General features: G+C 38.3%; 2 protein-coding genes across 2 annotated transcripts; both read right to left on the reverse strand.

Moving 5' to 3' along the window:
* Positions 1 to 1,351: 1,351 nt before the first annotated feature.
* Positions 1,352 to 10,594, reverse strand: LOC306885286 (transcription factor E2F3-like; the record flags this gene model as incomplete). The annotated part of the gene is made up of 7 exons (XM_079441712.1): positions 1,352 to 4,393; positions 4,481 to 4,619; positions 7,330 to 7,466; positions 7,572 to 7,732; positions 7,855 to 8,074; positions 8,230 to 8,332; positions 10,337 to 10,594. 7 exons carry the CDS (start codon positions 10,592 to 10,594, stop codon positions 4,107 to 4,109), a joined length of 1,305 nt encoding a protein of 434 aa, XP_079297838.1. The 3' UTR covers positions 1,352 to 4,106.
* Positions 10,595 to 11,574: 980 nt separating this feature from the next.
* On the reverse strand, positions 11,575 to 19,249 carry LOC306885287 (uncharacterized protein). The gene is made up of 3 exons (XM_079441713.1): positions 19,161 to 19,249; positions 14,762 to 15,432; positions 11,575 to 13,301 (listed from the first exon to the last, which is right to left on the reverse strand). Exons 2-3 carry the CDS (start codon positions 15,410 to 15,412, stop codon positions 11,766 to 11,768), a joined length of 2,187 nt encoding a protein of 728 aa, XP_079297839.1. The 5' UTR covers positions 15,413 to 15,432; positions 19,161 to 19,249; the 3' UTR covers positions 11,575 to 11,765.
* Positions 19,250 to 19,254: the final 5 nt, after the last annotated feature.

Raw genomic sequence — 19,254 nt, forward strand, 5'->3', positions numbered from 1 at the left:
ATGTAGCATTAATCAAGGGCACACAAATATCAGTTTTCACATAACCAATGAGAACAGCTGCAGCCATTTGTTTTAACTGCTGGATGGATGCTATAATTTGAATAACTGATAAAAATCTGTGACTTTCCATGAACCTAGTGTCTGGCAAGCTAAACTGGGGAATTAGGTTAAGTGTGTCTGGGCCCTCTTTGGTGTCTCAACAGTGCCCCCTACAGGCGGATGAGAGGGGCGCCACTCAAAACAAATTACATCATAGATTGCCTGCCCCATTCACTGCTGCTTCTTGCAGACAAAGAGCAGACAGACTCGAAGCTGACTGAGACACAGTCTAAACGTGGAGAGGTAAGGAACGTCTGTAGATGAACAAGTTTGTCTGTCCGTTCTGATGATGCTGGCTGTGCTGATGGCTATGGGACGCACAAAAATATGAAATTAAACATTTAGTCACCAAGGCTGAATTGATGTGAAATGTCTTTAAAAGCTTTCGAAATGATCAATAAACAAAGCATTAAATGAAGCAATGTAAAGTAAATGCGCAAGCCAAAAAAAATAATGTATATGTGCTCATAGGGTTTTGAAAGAAGCAGTGTAAGATCTACATTAAATGGCACTGCATTGATTTTGAGTGGAACATTAAGATTATGGTTGAGAGAGGTTTCTCTTTCAAATGAAGAACATGCCATCTAATGGCAAGTGAGGGGAAGACAGGCATAACAGGAGGCATCACATTAATACAGAAATAGAAAAACATATTTACTAATTTAGAATACATTCACTAGGAAATTAAAAAAGAAAAATGTAAATACAAATTGACAGCACACTGGAGGATCATTTATAAAAAAAAAAAAAATTCATCCAACAGCCCAGGCCATTCAATATTTATTCTAATATTTTATTTGACATGAAAATGATTTAAAGTTCCCAGTGAGTCTGCTTACTCGTATGGTTCACTAGACTTTCTTTTTTTCACCCTCATGACAGACATTTTCTTCTCGGTTAATACCAAACATCCTGACAATATCATTTGTAATTTGATTCACATGTCTAATATCTTATTAATATCATAAAACTTAAAGCAGCACAGTATATCCTACATGCAAAACTGGTCAAACTATAGGCAACATCTTGTTGCTTTCATTTTTATCTTTTGGTAACATTGAGGATTTGAGTATTTCTCACAAGAACCAATAGATGAATATATATATATATATATCCATCTCCTCAGAACGAACAAATTCTGAATGATTGATGTTTAGCACCAACAGAATTTACATAGAACTGGTTATATAAACTGAAATCATTGCTTAAGTGATACAATACAGCGATACACAAAATCAGCAGGGCGGAATATGCAGAAAGTCATAACTTTATTAAAAACAATTTGCAAACAAGTGATGCGCAGTTTACAATCCACATAAAACTTCACATTTTCACACACATTGGCACACAAAACTGCCTCTTAATTGTTAAAAAAATAATAATTAAATCAAAATCTACATTTGAGTAAATCAAACTGCACAGTAGAATAGAATAGGCCTACATACTGGTGATTAATTATAACATTTTCTATGCAATATGGCTGCATACATGACCAACACCCTCATTCCAATGCAGAATCAAGAGAACTAGTGAGCATTAGCACTAATCCAAAATTATGTACCATAAATTTACTTTCACCACAGCAAAAACTGCATTAACAAGTTACTTCACATTTGAAGTATTCAACAATTGAACTCTCCTAAAAAGGTTACAGAAAATACAACTAAAGTAGCAGATCGGCAGTCTAATTTGCAGGCTTAAAGATTGAAAAAGGTATTCGAACAGTGGCCTGTTTCTAAGCATGTAATGAGGCTTTTCCAGAAGATGTGGGGGGAATAAAATTTAAATAAAATAAAGGAGGAGAAATAATGCTGGGGAATTAAGAGCTACCAAAACAAAATAAAAAAAATGCTATTCTCCGTGGGACACTAAATGTTTCATAATCATGTGGTGATTTATGCCACAGACGTCCATGATGGCCTCGTAAGACTTCAGTCTTCAGTGCAATCCAGATACTGAAATACATTCAACATTGAGGGGGACTAAGGTCGTATCCAAAGTTCACTTTCCAATCTAAAGTTTAATACATTAGCCAAAACTGTAGTACCGGAACACGCAGAATCATTACATTGTTTACACAATGAATCGCACTGAAATGAATCAACATTGTCATTTCTTTGCACAAAATCATTTGGTAACAAAAGGGATAAGACACTCGCAGCTCAGGAAAACAGATTTGATTTTACCCAGAGATCACTAGATCACCACACAAAGCACTCGCTCCTTGATCTGTGCCCCGAGATGCTGAACACTGGCAAAAAGCATACTAAATGAAGGAGCACCAAATGCACTTTGGATTAGGGCTGGGTATCGTTCAAAAATTTTCGATATCGATACCTTGAGTTCGATACCAGTTTTATGAAATCAATTTTAATAAGATTACATTCTCAAAAAACTTTTTTAATGTTGATATTTATACAGACTCAAAGCCTCATCTCCTGAGCCACTGCACAAAGGAACAAAATATATCCAACACAATAAATAAATAATTTTAATAAGGTTCAAATTGTTTTCAGTTTACACATCTGTTAGGCTACGTTTACATTAGTGCGTGTTCATTTTAAAACATCATCATTTCTAGGTTGTTAAAGACGTCAAGAAATTTAAAATCTTCATCCACTTTCATAAGTGGGTGTTTTATTTTGTTTCACCATATGTTTTATTGTTATTAAATTCTGGTGTAGTATGTCTAATTATTTGAATGCATAAAAACAACTATTTAAATTTATTCTTAAAATAGCCTTATGAAATGTTTTATTTTTCCTCAGAAATTCTGTGTTCTGTATCTGGTTTTCAAATGAAGACATAAAACATTAATTTTATTTTTCTTTTAAATTATTGAAAATCAAAAAGTTTATTTATTTTGGCAAACAAAGGGGGTTTACTATTAAAATAAAAAAAAATGAATAACTGTTGTGTGATCATTACTAAAAAAAAATAAAAAAATAAAGTCTTAATTTTAATAGTAGCCCAGTAGTAGCAGTATGTACTGTCCGCTGAACAATATTAATTTATTTCTGCCGCAGTGTCTTCAGAGTTAAACCGAACTTTTATTTTGACGGGTTTCCGGGAATACCTTTACAGTTCTGTGTGTATATGATATGACGTTAGTTTTACTCGAATCAAACGGTAAAATGCTCATTAATTGACTCTTGCAGCAGTTCTGGAGATGTTGTTCATGCGTTTATGTCCTCATTTAGTTAGGCGGCAGACGCGAGCTTCAGTCTGTGTATAATAAACAAACCGCGCGAGATAGAGAGCAGACTGCTCCTTGCGCTTTCGAAACGCTCTTGCGGATGTCAAACACTGATCAATCAGCACCGCATCACTTCTAGTCAAACACACCTAGTGCTGCAGGATTATTGGCTCACTGACGGTGATGAGATTAACACCTTAGGTATCGAAATTTGGTACCGAACGTCAAGACGTTTTTCGATACTCGGTGGTATCGAGACAATTCGGTCGGTGCCTAAAAAGTATCGAACTCGATACCCAGCCCTACTTTGGATCATTCAATAAACAAACAACTCTGATCTTCTTTGATACTCAGCTAGCCTATGATGCGGAGAGGTTTCCTTTTCCCCAAAAAAGCAAGCAAGGGATTCTCAAATGGACAGAAACGTCCACATTGAGAGTAGAGGAATACTCCATTTTGAAGAAATTGTGACCTTTCGGCATTATTTGTAGATGTGCCATCAGGAAAACCAGTATGACAAAGTTCATAGACAAATCACACAGCTCATGCAATTCACCACACTAAAAATAACCTTAAAACAACATTATCAGGATACAGAAACCCATCTGTACAGTATCAGACAACAGACACCTTGGATCCCGTAGCAGTAAGATCCAAGTGTAAACTGTCAATGTCAAATGTGACAAGGAAAATTTTTAGAATTCATCAAATTCAGTCTGTAGTTCAATCTCGCCAATCCAGATTTCATTCAAGAACTAAGCAGCACCCATCAACTAACTTGAAAACGGGTCTGGTCGGTCTCCGGGATCGCTCATATCCTGAGCAGGTCATCCAGTGCTAGTGTGTCCAGGTCACAGGAGTCAAACAGATCGCTTATGCCCTGCTCATCACCCAAACCCAGCATGTATTCATCGTTGAGAAGAGCAGGAGACAGCGGCACGAAGGGGATGGACTCCTCCGGCTGCTGGAGAATGGAAGACAAGGAGGAACTGAGGGGTGACATGGGGGCACTTCCAGTCAGGGGCCCATAACCATTGACGCCACCGTTAGAGCTGCCGTTCATCTTCACACCATCAGCCATTCCATCCGTAGCGGCTTCTGAAATGATAAAGAACAGGAAAAAAAAAAATACTTGAAAGAACTTTTTTGGAAGGACCAAGGTATTGTTGCTGTAGAATCTCTTGCCTTGGGAGACTTTGAGAAACGTAGGGTGATTTCCATTCACGTCAAGGCCGTTCTGCAGAAGGCTCCCGGAATCACCACCGTCCGTACAGAGGAAAACATCAATGGGACCCTTGGAGCTACTCAGGTGGACCTGTAAACTCTGAATGGACATTAAAAATTAGTTTTAACTATATGGAACAAATACAAATCCCTTTCACTTAAATGAGCTACCTCTACTAGATCCAAAGTAACTATTTTACCCCGTCTACACCAATCGTATTAGGAAGCATTTTGGTCAACCTGAGCACAAGTAGACAAGTGAGACACATTCTCTTCTGTCCACTTTGTCACTTCTTGATTTTTTTGATGATAGGGTCGAGTGCATTTTACTTTCACTTACAAATTAGAGGCAATTCGCTGTGAAGCAATTGCTTGTTTTGCTCATTTGCGGTTTCCCTCTTGAACGCAATTCAAGCAACAAAATACAAATGGTCAAACTCACTTAACCTATATATAAGTGATATAACTTGCGATAATAATACACCACGCTATAGGTTATGCTTAATATAAAAACAATTACTTAAAAGGTTAAATGGGTATACAAAACTGAATTATTAAACACCGTGGAACCAAATAAAGAAACGTAGGATTTATTAGCAAAAGAAAGCTTGGAGGCACACCATACACTTGGTCAAATAAAAATTACACAGTTTAAATAAAGTTAAAAAAATAACATCAGCAAATCCGGTAAAGGCTGGGACACACCAATAGTCAGATGTCGGCGAGCATTTGCTCAACTAGTTTTTTTTAATGTGTTCCACATGTCAGCATGTTGAATCCGTGTCGGGGCCATCGGTAAGAGTGAGAACTTTGATTGGATGTTGAGTTTAGTGAACAAGTCCGTACACAAATCAAAAGTGATCAAAACAAGCATCGTTTGTCAAATGAGTCAACTTTGTGTTATTTACCGGTTCACCATGACAACACAAATCTAAACCACAGTTTGTAAATGAATGACTCAAATTAAGAGGGTTTTTAACCTGTCAAAATGGCTCTTGAATGAGTTTGACTCATGCCACAAATGGTTCACTCACTCCGTGGATCAGTTTTTTTAGAGTGGCTATTCAATTAACATCCATTTCACTCAACCTTAAGTCATTTCAGCCATGTCTGACTCAAAATCAGCAGAGAGCTGTTAAGGCTCCTCATATTCTCTTGCCTGAGAATGCACTGCTAGGATTTTATTGATACTCAATATTGTCCAAAATTTGGTTAAAACGCGGCTTTATTTCCCTACATAAAAATATTAACAACCATTCAAAACAGGCTTTTAAGACCTAATGCAAAAATCCAATATACTGACATCTAAATTCTTTCCCAACTGTGACATTGAGTGTTTTTGTAAATGCTGTTGGCAAGTCAAAGTGGGCATTTTGACATACTTGCATATTTGACCAATCAGGAACAATGATCATCCCTATTCATCACCCCAGAATATTTTTTTTTTATTATTATTATTATTGTGTCTGACCTCAATGGACCATTATCGAAGAACCAAACCTGCTTCACATTAAAGAATCCAAGAGCCCCACGCACAATCACCTATTACATAATATTCATGGACCAATAACAGTTTGAAGTGGTTTAACAGGCAAAGTAAATCTTTCTGGAAAATTTGCGCTGAGGACAAAACTGAAACACCTTGGTTTTGGCCAGATTTTGTTTGAATTGACATCACGCTCATGTACTGTACAATTTCACTAATTATTTTTGCTTTCTTGTAACTAAATCAGTAGAACAGGTGCTAGCAAGACAAAGGTTGTGGGTTCGATACTCAAGTAAAGAAAGAACCGATATAAATGTAAATGTGTACCTTGAATGCAAATGCATAAATGTAAATGAAAGAATATTGGGGACATTTACGGTGTTGTACTTAAAGGGATAGTTCACCCCAAAAAAAAAAATTAAATTACCCCACGATTTACTCACCCTCAAGCGATCCTAGATGTATGCGTCATATGACTTTCCGCTAACTATCGTACGTGGCGTTCCAGCAGATGATTAGGACATACATGTAGCATATGTTCTGGGGAGAATATGCTAGTCTCCTGAGAGCTAAGTTTTGTTTACAGCAAAGGAAAATCTCCTTAAATATCGTGATATCCGATAATATCATCTACCCAAGCCCCACCTCCAACACGCCCACCCCTGCCGAGACAACATTGCCAACATGGACCATAAACACACACCATGTTCAGTTTGGTCTTAATTATTGCCACATTAAAGTTTGGTTTTACTTTTCTTAGTTTGTGCGTACAAAAGTGAGCCATGTGGAGCAATTTGTGTGATGGATGGATGCACTTTATTGGACTTCAAAACCTCAACAGCCATTCACTGTCATTATAAAGCTTGGAGGAGCCTTCCCAAAATCATCGTAAGCCTAAGTTGATCGTAGCTCCATTGTTTTGATGTACTTAAGCTTACGATGCTTTTGGGAAACGCGGTCCAGAACATTTAATATAATTCCAATTGTACTCGGCTGAAAAGTCATATACACCTAGAATGGCTTGAGGGAGAGTAAATCATAAGGGTAATTTTCATTTTTGGGTGAACTATCCCTTTAAAGATTGTGACTTCAATCAGAGCAGTAAAAGGACCTTTATAGTTCTGCATTTAAAAACAGTCATTTTGTTGCAGCATTTAAAATTGCTACCAACAAGGCTTTCGAGTAGTTGTCTAATGTAACGCGGCAAAATACAGTTAAGATTTCAAATTGTAGAAAATAGTCCTCAACTTGTTGGTCCTCCGTAGTTCTCATTCTTGATGTGAATCGCCTTAATATGCATAAATTAAAACTTAAATTTGTTTACCTCCTTTGGGTCAGGCACCTCCAACTTTGTTTCAGATGGAGCTTTAACCACTATGACGGTTTGGTCTTTTAGGCTCTTTATTCTTCGGATGTCCTGATAGGTCACATAGGCATATGTGAGAAAGGTTAAGGACAAAACTGGGAATTACTTTAATTCCTGCCAGTGCTCTCATTTTCTGATCTTCAGTGGCCATTACACACTTGAGAAAGTACAACTGAGTGCCAATAAAGGATATTTCTGACTGTGTATCTCTTCAGTCATCTGCTGGACGTTACGTGTGCAGGTCTGAATGAGCTCATCCAGGCGTCTCTCCTCCTGAGTGAGCGCCAGCATCTCTCTGGCCAGGCTTTGACTCTGTACGGCTGGACATGGAAGGCCACCCTCTGACGGCAAACTGGAGCCCCTGCAAACAGCAAAGAACAAGTCAACTCTTAAAACCCTTTAAATCTAAACTCAGAGCTCAAATATACTAAACGTCCAAAATAATCAGCGTTGCTTGACGCAAACCACACTTAAGTAACTCACAGCCATTGTATGTTGTTCTTTGACTTCTTCTTGATGAGGCGCACCCCCTCCAGCACATTGGTGATGTCATACAGACGTCTTTTCTGGACGTTGAGCACAATGGCGGCTTTATTGAGATCCAGCACTCCATCGGAGGACTGCGCCAGCAGTTGACAGAACTTTTTAGTCAAGAATCCCAAGGATGTGTCGTATCGGGTCTTCTCCGGTGGGGTTTTGGGAGCTGAAATGTAAGAGGTCATTTAATCATTCATAACTCTGCAGCAGAATAAAGGAGGGCTGGTTTGTGATGCAATTAGATGGTATAACTTAATATTAGGTGGCTCTACACACTCATCACATCAGCAAATCTGTGGAATGACAGAATTAACTTTATACCTTTGGGAACCTTCAGTTTAAGAGCTCCTTTGCGACTCCGAAGGGTTTTAGCTGGCTCGCTGTACTGGTGGTCTGTGACGTCCAGCTCCAGTCTCCTTTTAGCCTGTTTCAAGAAAATAAAATATGAAAGGTGATCCAATCTTTCAGGGTTACTGGATTACATATACAAGCACTACACAATTGAAATGCACAGAAAAGCTAAAAATCCCATTTTATGCAACATTTAGACTAGTCAATGTCCTAATTTTAAGAACAGAACGTGTGCATTAGTCATAGAAATATCCACGTGGATTGAACCCAACACTTACGTTATTTGGAAAAGTTGGCAAAGTTATTGGGTAATAAATCACAAAATCTGCCAATATATTGTCTGCGGCAATTAAAAAGTACATTTATCAAGAGTAACACCTTGTAATTGCCTAAATGTGCATTTTTTTGCAAACCATTCTGGACTCATCTCACAGCAGATATACGTTTTACCTAATAATAAAAGACAAAGTCAACACACTTGGAGCAGGGGGAAGCAAAATGGCTATCCTCCATTACCAAAGCCTTAAACTCAGTGACCACTGAGAAACTTAAAGTATCACTGACCCCGAGATAATTATAGATGCTGTCGAGATCTATTTTTTGCATTTTGCATCTTGCAAAAACCCTGCTGTCATCATAACATGTTAAATAGGAAATACACTTTGATGTCATAGGAAGTGCACTTTTAAAGTGCTGCACAAATGCATACATGCATTGCAGCTTGTGTAACTGTATACATAAAATGCATGTTTTTGTATTTGGGGTAAAAAAAAAAAAAAAAAAAAAAAAAAAAAACATTTTGATCTTAAAATCGGATTTAAGGTCCTACATGTTAAATTATAACTTGGTACATCTCTATACAAATGAGACAATAGATTACTGTAAACCTTTACATTTTGCAGGGAAAGATTAACACTCACAAAGAAAAATAGTAAGCCTAAATTTCATATATTTTTATAAACACCTCCTCTAAAGTCTCAAAATGGGCAACTTTTTTAATATCAACATTACATTAACATTAGAATGCTCGTAGTTGTATATTTAGCCTCACAATTTTATGGTTTATGCTTAATATTCACAATATAACCTGAATTAATCTTGTATGACAATTCTTAGTTCCTTCATTCATCACCACCTGCTATTCCTACCTTTTTTTCACTTGCAATTCACTTGGGTTTTACATTTGTCATTTTTAAAATGAAACCATCTAAATCTTGTTAAGTCTGAAGTGGTTATAATCGCTGTATTGTTTCATGTCCTGAACACTACAAAACAAAAGTTTGATCTCTTGATAAGCCGTTTAAGTTTGGGTAATATGAAAACCATCGACCTCAAGTACACCAAATGACTTCCTAAACAGATGCCAGTCAGGAGTTTTTGCAGTAAATAACGATAAAAACAACAGTTAGCAAAGCATTTGGCTTAGCACAGAGTCCGCGAGCTCAGAAATGACTCCATCCCCCATCATAAGAACACAAACCAGGGCCTAGACTCCACTAATTCAAGCTTTTGCGAGTTAAGTAGACACTTAGACTTATATTAGACCATATCTAATCGATATTACACGTCACATCATCTCAGACCCATCTATATAATGCGATTTACAGCAGCAACCCTCAAGCTTTCGAAGAAAACTTTAAAAGGCGTGCAACTGGACAACCAACCGAGTTACAAATACTACACCATTGTTATTTTTAGTTTAAAATCGACCATGCATTAAAGCATCTGGTCTCATACGGTTACAGTCTTATTGTCCAAACAGTTAAAGTTAAATCATAGAAACAGCAGGGACTACATTGCGGAAATATGCACTGTCTGTTTGTGGTAAACAGTCATTATGCGTCATTACGCATTTTTGGTGGACATTCAATAAAGGTCTTAATTAGTTAAGTATCTAAAACGTTCCGATTCGTTTGCACATTAAACCTGCCTACTCCAGACACTGAATGCACATAAAGCAGCTCTAGCAGTAGCCATGATGACAGCAGAAGTAGGCTAAGTGGACTTAGCCTAACGACTTAACATTTACAGGATTGAATGTGCAACACTTAGACACAGAATTACAGCAGGCACTTACCGGTGGTCGTCCTAGTGTGGGTCGCAGTCCTGTCCCATGTGTCGCTCCTTGTAGAGGAGTTGTGTACAAACTGTCAGCAGAAGCCTCGGGCACACAGACATTATTAGTGGACGGCGGTGTGTTTATTTGTATTCGGGCTGCACTGGAATAAGCTGCACACCGTCGATCGGAAACCGCACTAAAAACACCGTGTTGTTCACCTCTAACAACCCCCGTTAACATTATTTGTCCTGGGACCGAGGAACCCCCCTTTCTCATGATCCTAAGAGGCGCAGGTTCCCTTTGTCCCACTTGTGCTTTGAGGCTCGTTTTCTCTCAAATCCGAGCGAGTGGATATAAAATAATCATAAATGATGAAAGCGCACAGTGTTAGGAATGCATTGCTGTAATATGAGTGAAATCGCTAAAGTCTAAAACACCCGATGTAAGCGATTAAAATGCGATGCAAACTCCCTCTCGTCGGAGCGAAAAATGGCTCCAGGAAGCGGACAATGAAGTAGGGGATGAGGTTTACGCGCGAAAGGTCCTCCCGCGAAACTCAGATTTCCCGGGAAATATTTGAAACGGATTTGCATATGCGAAATCATTCGCCAGCACCGTTCTGTTTTCCGCCCTCAAGTGCTGACGTGTAGGTATAGTGGAGCCAATGAAAACCCACGATGGCGGATTTTTTTAATACACCGGTTTGTCCTCTAGGGGGCGTTAGATATCCGACACATTCTTAGTGCACTACATAGGCTATCTTTATAAACTGAAAAATGAATTTAACAGACGCGTAAACGTAAACATGAAACAAAACGTACATAAATCCAAAGAAGCTCATAAAATGTGTTTAAAAAAAGGATTTGAGAGTATTTGTTACCCACAACCAAATGAAATAACAAAATTAGAAACTATTTGTTAATTTAAATAAAGATTAAATGAAAAAACGTCATTTTAATTCAGTTACTTGGCAAGGCAGCATTTGTTGTAATACAATTACTGACAATTGAGATAAGCGTAATAATTAAACAGATATATTGACAAAAACACTCCAAAATTACTATTAATTAAACTTTAAAATCAAAATATGGGGGTTGTTTGGGGGGGGGGGGGGGGGGGGGGGGTATTGTAATCCAATTGGCATTGCTATAAGGTTAATATGAACAATGCTTATGAGACCTTGGAAGTCTTTAATTGTGCAACTGAAAAACTGCAACTGTGTGGTGAAAAACAAATAATTAAAAAGCAATGAAAAACTTATACACAGTTTTATCTGAGATATGCATTACACATAATGGGAAATTCACAATGGCTTTGAACAGGAAACAAAGAACAACTGTTTTACATCTGTGTTTTAATACAAATTCACAGTAAATAGTTTAACGGGAAGATTTTTTTTTTATGTTTTAAAATATAAATGCATCAAATGAATTTGAGCAGTCTTTTCTTAATCATCATCAAATCTGATCTTTTTCCCTTGGAACACTGTGATTTGTGCCTGCTGTTCCTTTCTCTTCCTGCTGGCCTCCCATGAGGGATGAAGGGACTGCTGGGGTGGGTCTGACATCCTGCCAGGTGGACCTCTGGGATTCCGCTTCTGCTCAAACTGTGGCCTTCCCCTCCCTGCCCCTGAAGGTCCCGCTTGCTTTTGTTCAGCAACTTTAAAAGCCTGTCTGTTGGGTTTGAATGGACCCATCCTCCTGTCAGAGCCAAGGTCGTGGCCTTTATATTGAGATGCTTTCATCCTACCCTCAGGACCTTTCCTCTGGTTCTGGAATCGAGAAGGTCTTAGGCCGTCACTGTGAGAGCCAAACTTTGCTTTCTGAGAGGACACGCTAGATTTGGACAACGCCGAGCAAAACACAGACTGTAATTTACCACGGTTCGTCTCATGGGGTTTGCTGATGGCCTCCTTGTCAGTTTTTTGAAGATCACTCTTTTTCTCCTCGACTTTATTTTGGTTACTTTTCCGCTTCTTGAATTTGCTAACTTTGCCCAAAAAGAACTCATCATCATCACTCTCTTCAGACTGAGACGACTGCTTATGGAAACGTTCCTCTGTGCTGTCGTCGAAATATTCCTTCTCTTCCTCCTCATCTGATAAATCACTCTCTTCTTCGTCTTTTTCTGCCTCATCCCTCTTGGTCTTAGGTAGGTCTTTTTTCTTGTGTGGCTTTAAGGTGGTCTCCATTTCTTTGCTTGCTTTACCAATGTTCTTCTTACTTACAGTTGAAGACTTTTCAGGATAACTTTTGACATTAGGAGCCATGGCCTCTGCTTTCTGTAATTTAACTTCAACCCTTTTGGATTTTTCTGGAGATGTTGTGATGATCTCGGAAGGTGGCACCTTTACAAGATCAGAGTCTGTACTTTCTGTTGGCTCTGCAATACTAGCCTTATGGATCTGAGTGGTAGGACGGTTCAATTTTTCCTCTATCACATCGCCATCGTTTTCACCGTGAACACTGTTATGGTCATCCTCTGGTTCCTCGTCTTCCTCCTTCGGTTCCTCTTCCGATTCCTCATCTTCCTCCTCCGGTTCCTCATCTTCATTCTTGGACTGCACCGTATCCAGTTTGTCAGTCTTCTTCTGCTCAGCTTCAGCAGCCTTACCTCTTTCTTCTTTGATGGCTTCTTTGACCTTCTGGAGCTTGTTGATGAAGCGGGAATGTGTGGCGATATGTGCAATGGCTCGGTCCACTGGGCTTGCCTGAGGGTCCTGCAAATCCTTCTCAAGGTCAACATTCTCCTGAAGTGCAGTCACGGTCACCTGATCCAGTTTAAGGCTCCTTAAAGCCTTGATTTCATTTATGATTTCTGCTGCTTTCTCTTGGCTTTCCTTCACCTCTGATTCCTGACCTTTCTTCTTCTTCAGAGAAGCCACTTGCTCTGCCATTTTACTGATGATCAGCACCCTCGTCCTCTTCACTTCCTTCCTCATCCTGATCACCTCCTCTGGGATGCCCACTGTTTCAGATGATTCCTGTAAGAGGCATTTATTTCAGAATAACCTTCATGCAAAGAGTAGTTTCAATGGAATAATTCATCTATAAATAAACATTCTTTCATGATTTAATCATCTTCATTCCAAACCTGTATTCTGTTGTATTCCATATGAACACAAAATTGAATTTCTGAAGTATGTACCTCAGTTTTGGGGTCACGGATCTGTATGATTTCAGTACAGCAGAGAGAATCTGTCCAGCAATTATTTATTTTATAGACAGCAGCTGCAACATTTTTTTTGTGAAGGTTCTCATCTGCACGGTGCATATAATTTTATCTGCATCATAATAATTGTTTAACCTTAATCTAAGGCTCTGACATTGTAGCGGCTTAAGCATGTTGAAAAGATACTTAAATCCGGTGTATCCTATGAATGAGAATGATCACATACATTACCATTCAGTTTGTCCCTTTGTTCACCAAGGCTGCATTTATTTAATGAAAACAGTTTTCTATATGAATGCATTTTAAAATGTAATTTTTTCCGGTGATGGTAAAGCTGAATTTTCAGCATCATTACTCCAGTCTTCAGTGTCACATGATCCTTAAAAAATCATGGTAATATACCGATTTGTTGCTCAATAAATATTTCTTATTATTATCAATGTTGAATGGTTGTGCTGCTAGGTATTTTGGGGTAAACCATGATATTTTTTTCAGCATTCTTTGATGACTATAAGGTTTAAAAACAGCATCTATAAGAAATAGATTTCTATTTAATTAATAAAATAAATATTCATGAATAAAAGTACTACTACTAATAATACAAATCTTACTGATCTGGAACAAACTATTCTTAACTAGAAAAAGGTGAACATGAACAATTTTATTCTTATTTTATCTTGTTTTCAGCAAATCTCAGGTTTCAAATATAAGCAAAAACTGATTTTCAGGTTAACAATTTCTCACTTTCTGGTTATTTATTTTATTTTTTACTTTGGCCTCATTTTGTTGAGGGAATGTGGATATGGAAATTGGCCATGGCAACTAAAAATTAATTAGTTTGATAACGGCACTCATCTATCAACATATATAATAGTAGTGCCGTATTATAGTAACGTTATTGGCATGGTTTTCACCAATGACGTTTGGTTCTGAGATACACATCTAACCTGACACAACGTGTAATGGAGGAATATTTGATTTGAAAGCGTGCCGAGTGAGTATTGACTATCAGCCTCTTCTCCACACAAATCTATCATATGACTTCAAGAGACGAGAAAAGATTGCGTAAAGATTCTTCAAAAATGTTTAATTTGTGTTGCACTGACAAAATAACAACATACGGGTTTGGAACAATATGAGGCTTATTAATTTTGGGGTAAAACATTTATTTAACATTGTTTTACTGTATAATTGGATACAGTGTGTTTTATTAGGGAAGTAATATGGAATTATAGTTTTGACTAATAATTTCACCACCTCAAATACACTTACCTCAACTGTTGGCGATTCTTCCTTCTGGCACTGATTGGTCTGTTCATTTATCGTCTCTACACTCGTCTTCTGACTCTTCTGTGTGGAACCATCAATCTCCTCTTTCCTGTCTTCATGTGTCTTTTTATCACCCTCATCCTCTTTTAGTTTCTCATCATCTTCATCGCTTGACTTCTCTGAACCCAAATCATCATCATCGCTGTCTGCTTGTGACTGATCTAGCGATGTGACATTTTCTTCATTGTTTTTTGCTTGTTTTGCTTTTAACGCATTTGTTCTCTCTTCTTTGAAGGCTTTGATGGCTGCCTTTATGCTCAGGATTTTCTTGCTGAACTGTGGGTGTGTGGCGATGCGGGCGATGGCTCGTTCGGATAGGCTGGCCTCTTTATTCCGGCACACTTTCTCAAAGCTGATGTCCTTCTGTAGGGCGGCCTTGGTGACGCTGTCAGGCGTGATAGTCTTCAGCTCATGGATCTCCTCCCTAAGTCTGGCCACTCGCCTGCGGAACTTCTCCAAGTCTGCCTCACTTCCTTTCTTCTTCTCCAGAACTGAGATCTGACGGATGAGTTTCCGGATGAGAAGCACCTTCACCCTTTTAACCTCTGCCCTCATCTTGACCACCTCATTGCTGAGGATCAGTACTGCAGGCATCTTTATGTTCTTTCTAAAAACTGAAATGAGAAAAGCAACAAGTAGTGTAAGCGCGCTAGTGGAAGGTGATTTATTTTATTTGTTTTATGTTTTACATATGTTTTAACATCATCCTCATTAAACCATGCTTCTTAACATTTTGAAATTTTAGCACTGGGCTGTTACTTGCTCAGAAACACAAGGAATTTGTCACAGAAATACTACAACTATAAATATATAAAAACATTTTAACATTAAATTATAATCAAATTTTCACCATTTTCCATTTTAGATAACCATTTATCTGGATTAAAAATATTTTGCAACATTATAAATGATACATGTCACTTAATACTCATATAAAGATACTGTCACTTTTGATCAATTGAATGTATCTTTGCTGAATAAAATAAAAAAATCATGAAATTTTTGTATTCAATTTTGACCATTTTCTATTTTAGAGATATATATATATATACACACAAACACATAGTGAGGGGAAAAATTATTTGATCCCCTGCTGATTTTGCACGTTTGCCCACTGGCAAAGAAATGATCAGTCTAATCATGAACAGTGAGAGACAGAATAACAACAAAAAATCCAGAAAAACGCATTTCAAAAAAGTTATAAATTGATTTGCATTTTAATGAGTGAAATAAGTATTTGGTTACACTTTATTTCGATAGTCCACTTTAGAGATTCTACTAACTATAAGTAACTTTGGTAACTACATGTCAACTACATGTCAACTAATTCTCATTCATTTGCAACTACGTCTACTAACTCTCAGTAGGGTAGGTTTAGGGTTAGTAGAATAAGTTGACATATACTCGCAAAGTTTCTCAAACTCAGTATGTTGTGGACCCATCAAAATAAAATGTTAGCAGATATTAAGCAGACAGTTTACTAATACTCTAATGACATGTAGTTGCAAAGATACTTACTGTTAGTAGAATGTCTAAAGTGGACTATCAAAATAAAGTGTTACCAGGTATTTTATCCCCTATCAATCAGCAATTTACAGGAAAGAAGCTGAGATTAGGAGCACTCTCTTAAAGGGAGTGCTCCTACTCTCAGCTACAACGTGCCCACAGAAGCAATCTATCAATCAGATTCCAAACTCTCCACCATGGCCAAGACCAAAGAGCTGTCCAAGGATGTCAGGGACAAGATTGTAGACCTACTCAAGGCTGGAATGGGCTACAAGACTATCGCCAAGCAGCTTGGTGAGAAGGTGACAACAGTTGGTGTGATTAGTCGCAAATGGAAGAAACTCAAAATAACTGTGAATCTCCCTCGATCTGGGGCTCCATGCAAGATCTCACCTCGTGGAGTTTCAGTGATCGTGAGAACGGTGAGGAATCAGCCCAGAACTACACAGGAGGATCTTGTCAATGATCTCAAGGCAGCTGGGACAATAGCCACCAAGAAAACAATAAGTATCACACAACACCGTGAAGGACTGAAATCCTGCAGCGCCCTCAAGGTCCCTATACTCAAGAAAGCACATGTACAGGCCCATCTGAAGTTTGCCAATGAACAACTGAATGATTCAGAGGAGAACTGAGTGAAAGTGTTGTAGTCAGGTGAGACCAAAATCAAGCTCTTTGGCATCAACTCAACTCGCTGTGTTTGGAGGAGGAGGAATGCTGCCTACGACCCCAAGAACACCATCCCCACTGTCAAACATGGAGGTGGAAACATTATGCTTTGGGGGTGTTTTTCTGCTAAGGGGACAGGACAACTGCACTGCATCAAAGGGACGATGGACGGGGCCATGTACAGTCAGGGCCAGGGCATTGAAGCCAACCAGGGCATTGAAAATGGCTCATGGATGGGTATTCCAGCATGACAATGACCCAAAACACACGGCCAAGGCAACAAAGGAGTGGCTCAAGAAGAAGCACATTAAGGTCCTGGAGTGGCCTAGCCAGTCTCCAGGCCTTAATCCCACAGAAAATCTGTGGAGGGAGCTGAGGGTTCGAGTTGCCAAATGTCAGCCTTGAAACCTTAATGATTTGGAGTGAGTGAGTGACAAAATCCCTCCAATGTACAGTGTAACAATGTAAAGTAGTGAGTGTACAGCTTGTATAGGCCTAACAGTGTAAATTTGCTGTCCCATCAAAATAACTCGACACACAACCATTAATGTCTACACTGCTGGCCACAAAAGAGAGTACACCCCTAAGTGAAAATATCCAAATTGGGCCCAAAGGGTCAATATTTTGTGTGGCTATCATTATTTTCCAGCACTGCCTTAAGCCTCTTGTGCATGGAGTTCACCAGAGCTTCACAGGTTGCCACTGGACAACATCATGGAGCTGGTGGATGTTAGAGACCTTGCGCTCCTCCACCTTCCATTTGATGATGCCCCACAGATACTCAATAGGGTACGTCTGGAGACATGCTTGGCCAGTCCATCACCTTTACCCTCAGCTTCTTTAGCAATTGGTCGACTATGGCGAGGCCTGTTTTGAGTGGAACCTGTCCTGTTAAACCGCTGTATGGTCTTGGCCACCGTGCTGCAGCTCAGTTTAAGGGTCTTGGCAATCTTCTTATTGCCTACGCCATCTTTATGTAGAGCAACAATTCTTTTTTTCAGATCCTCAGAGAGTTCTTTGCCATGAGGTGCCATGTTGAACTTCCAGTGACCAGTATGAGAGAACGAGAGCAATAACACCAAATTTCACACCTGAGACCTTGTAACACTAACGAGTCACCAGGGAGAGAAAATGGCTAATTGGTCCGAATGTGGACATTTTCACTTAGGGGTGTACTCACTTTTGTGGCCAGCAAATTTACACTGTTTCTTTTTTTTTTTTTACTGACCCCAAGTTTTTGAATGACTAGAATCTTAACTAGAAAAAAGTAAACAAAAGAAATGTCACTGAAAGTGTTATTTTTCTTTCTTTCTTTCTTTCGTTACATTTCAAATCTTGTTTTCTGCATCAAATCCCAGGTTTCAAATATAATTTTATTATTATTATTATTATAAAATTATTATTATTTTAAGTAAAAATCTGTTTTCAGTTGTACAATTAAATTTTTTTACTTTCTGAGTGTTGGCGACATTTGTTGTGAGAACGTGGACATGGAAATATAATATATTTATAGATATTGTATACATTAAGTATGTGCAAATTGTGACTATGTAAGAAATTTAATAAATATCAAATAAATATGTACTGCACAGTGGTCATATTGCACCATAATGTGATGTTTGTGTACATAATCTTAAACATTTTGACAAAAATATTTCTTTAAGAGTTCAAAACACAATGTACATTTAAAGACAAGTGAAAAAAACTAATGTTGAACAAGCATTTACATAAACGCAAAATGATCACACAAATGATTTAAAATCACAACAATGCAATCACAAGTGCAAATAAAAAGTTTGTGTACGAAATGTTTCACTAAAACTGAGTACTGTCTGAAACATTATGCATCGCAAATATGTTGACATCAGATCCGTGAAATCAACACTAATCTGTGAGTGACTTACAAAGTAACACAAGCAAAAATTTTGTGTTAAACCTCCCCACACCTCATACTTCAAAAAGTTTTATTAAAATAATAATTAATTCTCGCGACAAGTAACTTATTTGTTTCTTCCCGTCCAGCTCAAGCATGGCTGAAGGCATGTGTTGGAGCGATCCGAAGTGTTCTATTCAAAAACACCTCGTTTGCACAATATGCCACCAGCTTTACTTCAGCATTATTATACAAACCATCACATCCACAAGTTATGTCAATGTTAACACTTACCCACACAAAATAAACATGAAAATCGGACAGAAGTGTTCTCTGCTCAGGACGCCGCCATCTTGCCATGGGAACGTAACGCAGAGCGTACGGCGTC

Source organism: Barbus barbus (genome assembly GCF_936440315.1).
Source record: "Barbus barbus genome assembly, chromosome: 19".
Classification (NCBI taxonomy): domain Eukaryota; kingdom Metazoa; phylum Chordata; class Actinopteri; order Cypriniformes; family Cyprinidae; genus Barbus; species Barbus barbus.

Coding starts and splice junctions, on each gene's coding strand:
- LOC306885287 (XM_079441713.1), bottom strand. CDS start 15,412: ATGCCTGCAGTACTGATCCTCAGCAATGAGGTGGTCAAGATGAGGGCA. Junction 13,302..14,761: donor AAGAATCGCCAACAGTTGAG/GTAAGTGTATTT, acceptor TGCCTCTTACAG/GAATCATCTGAAACAGTGGG.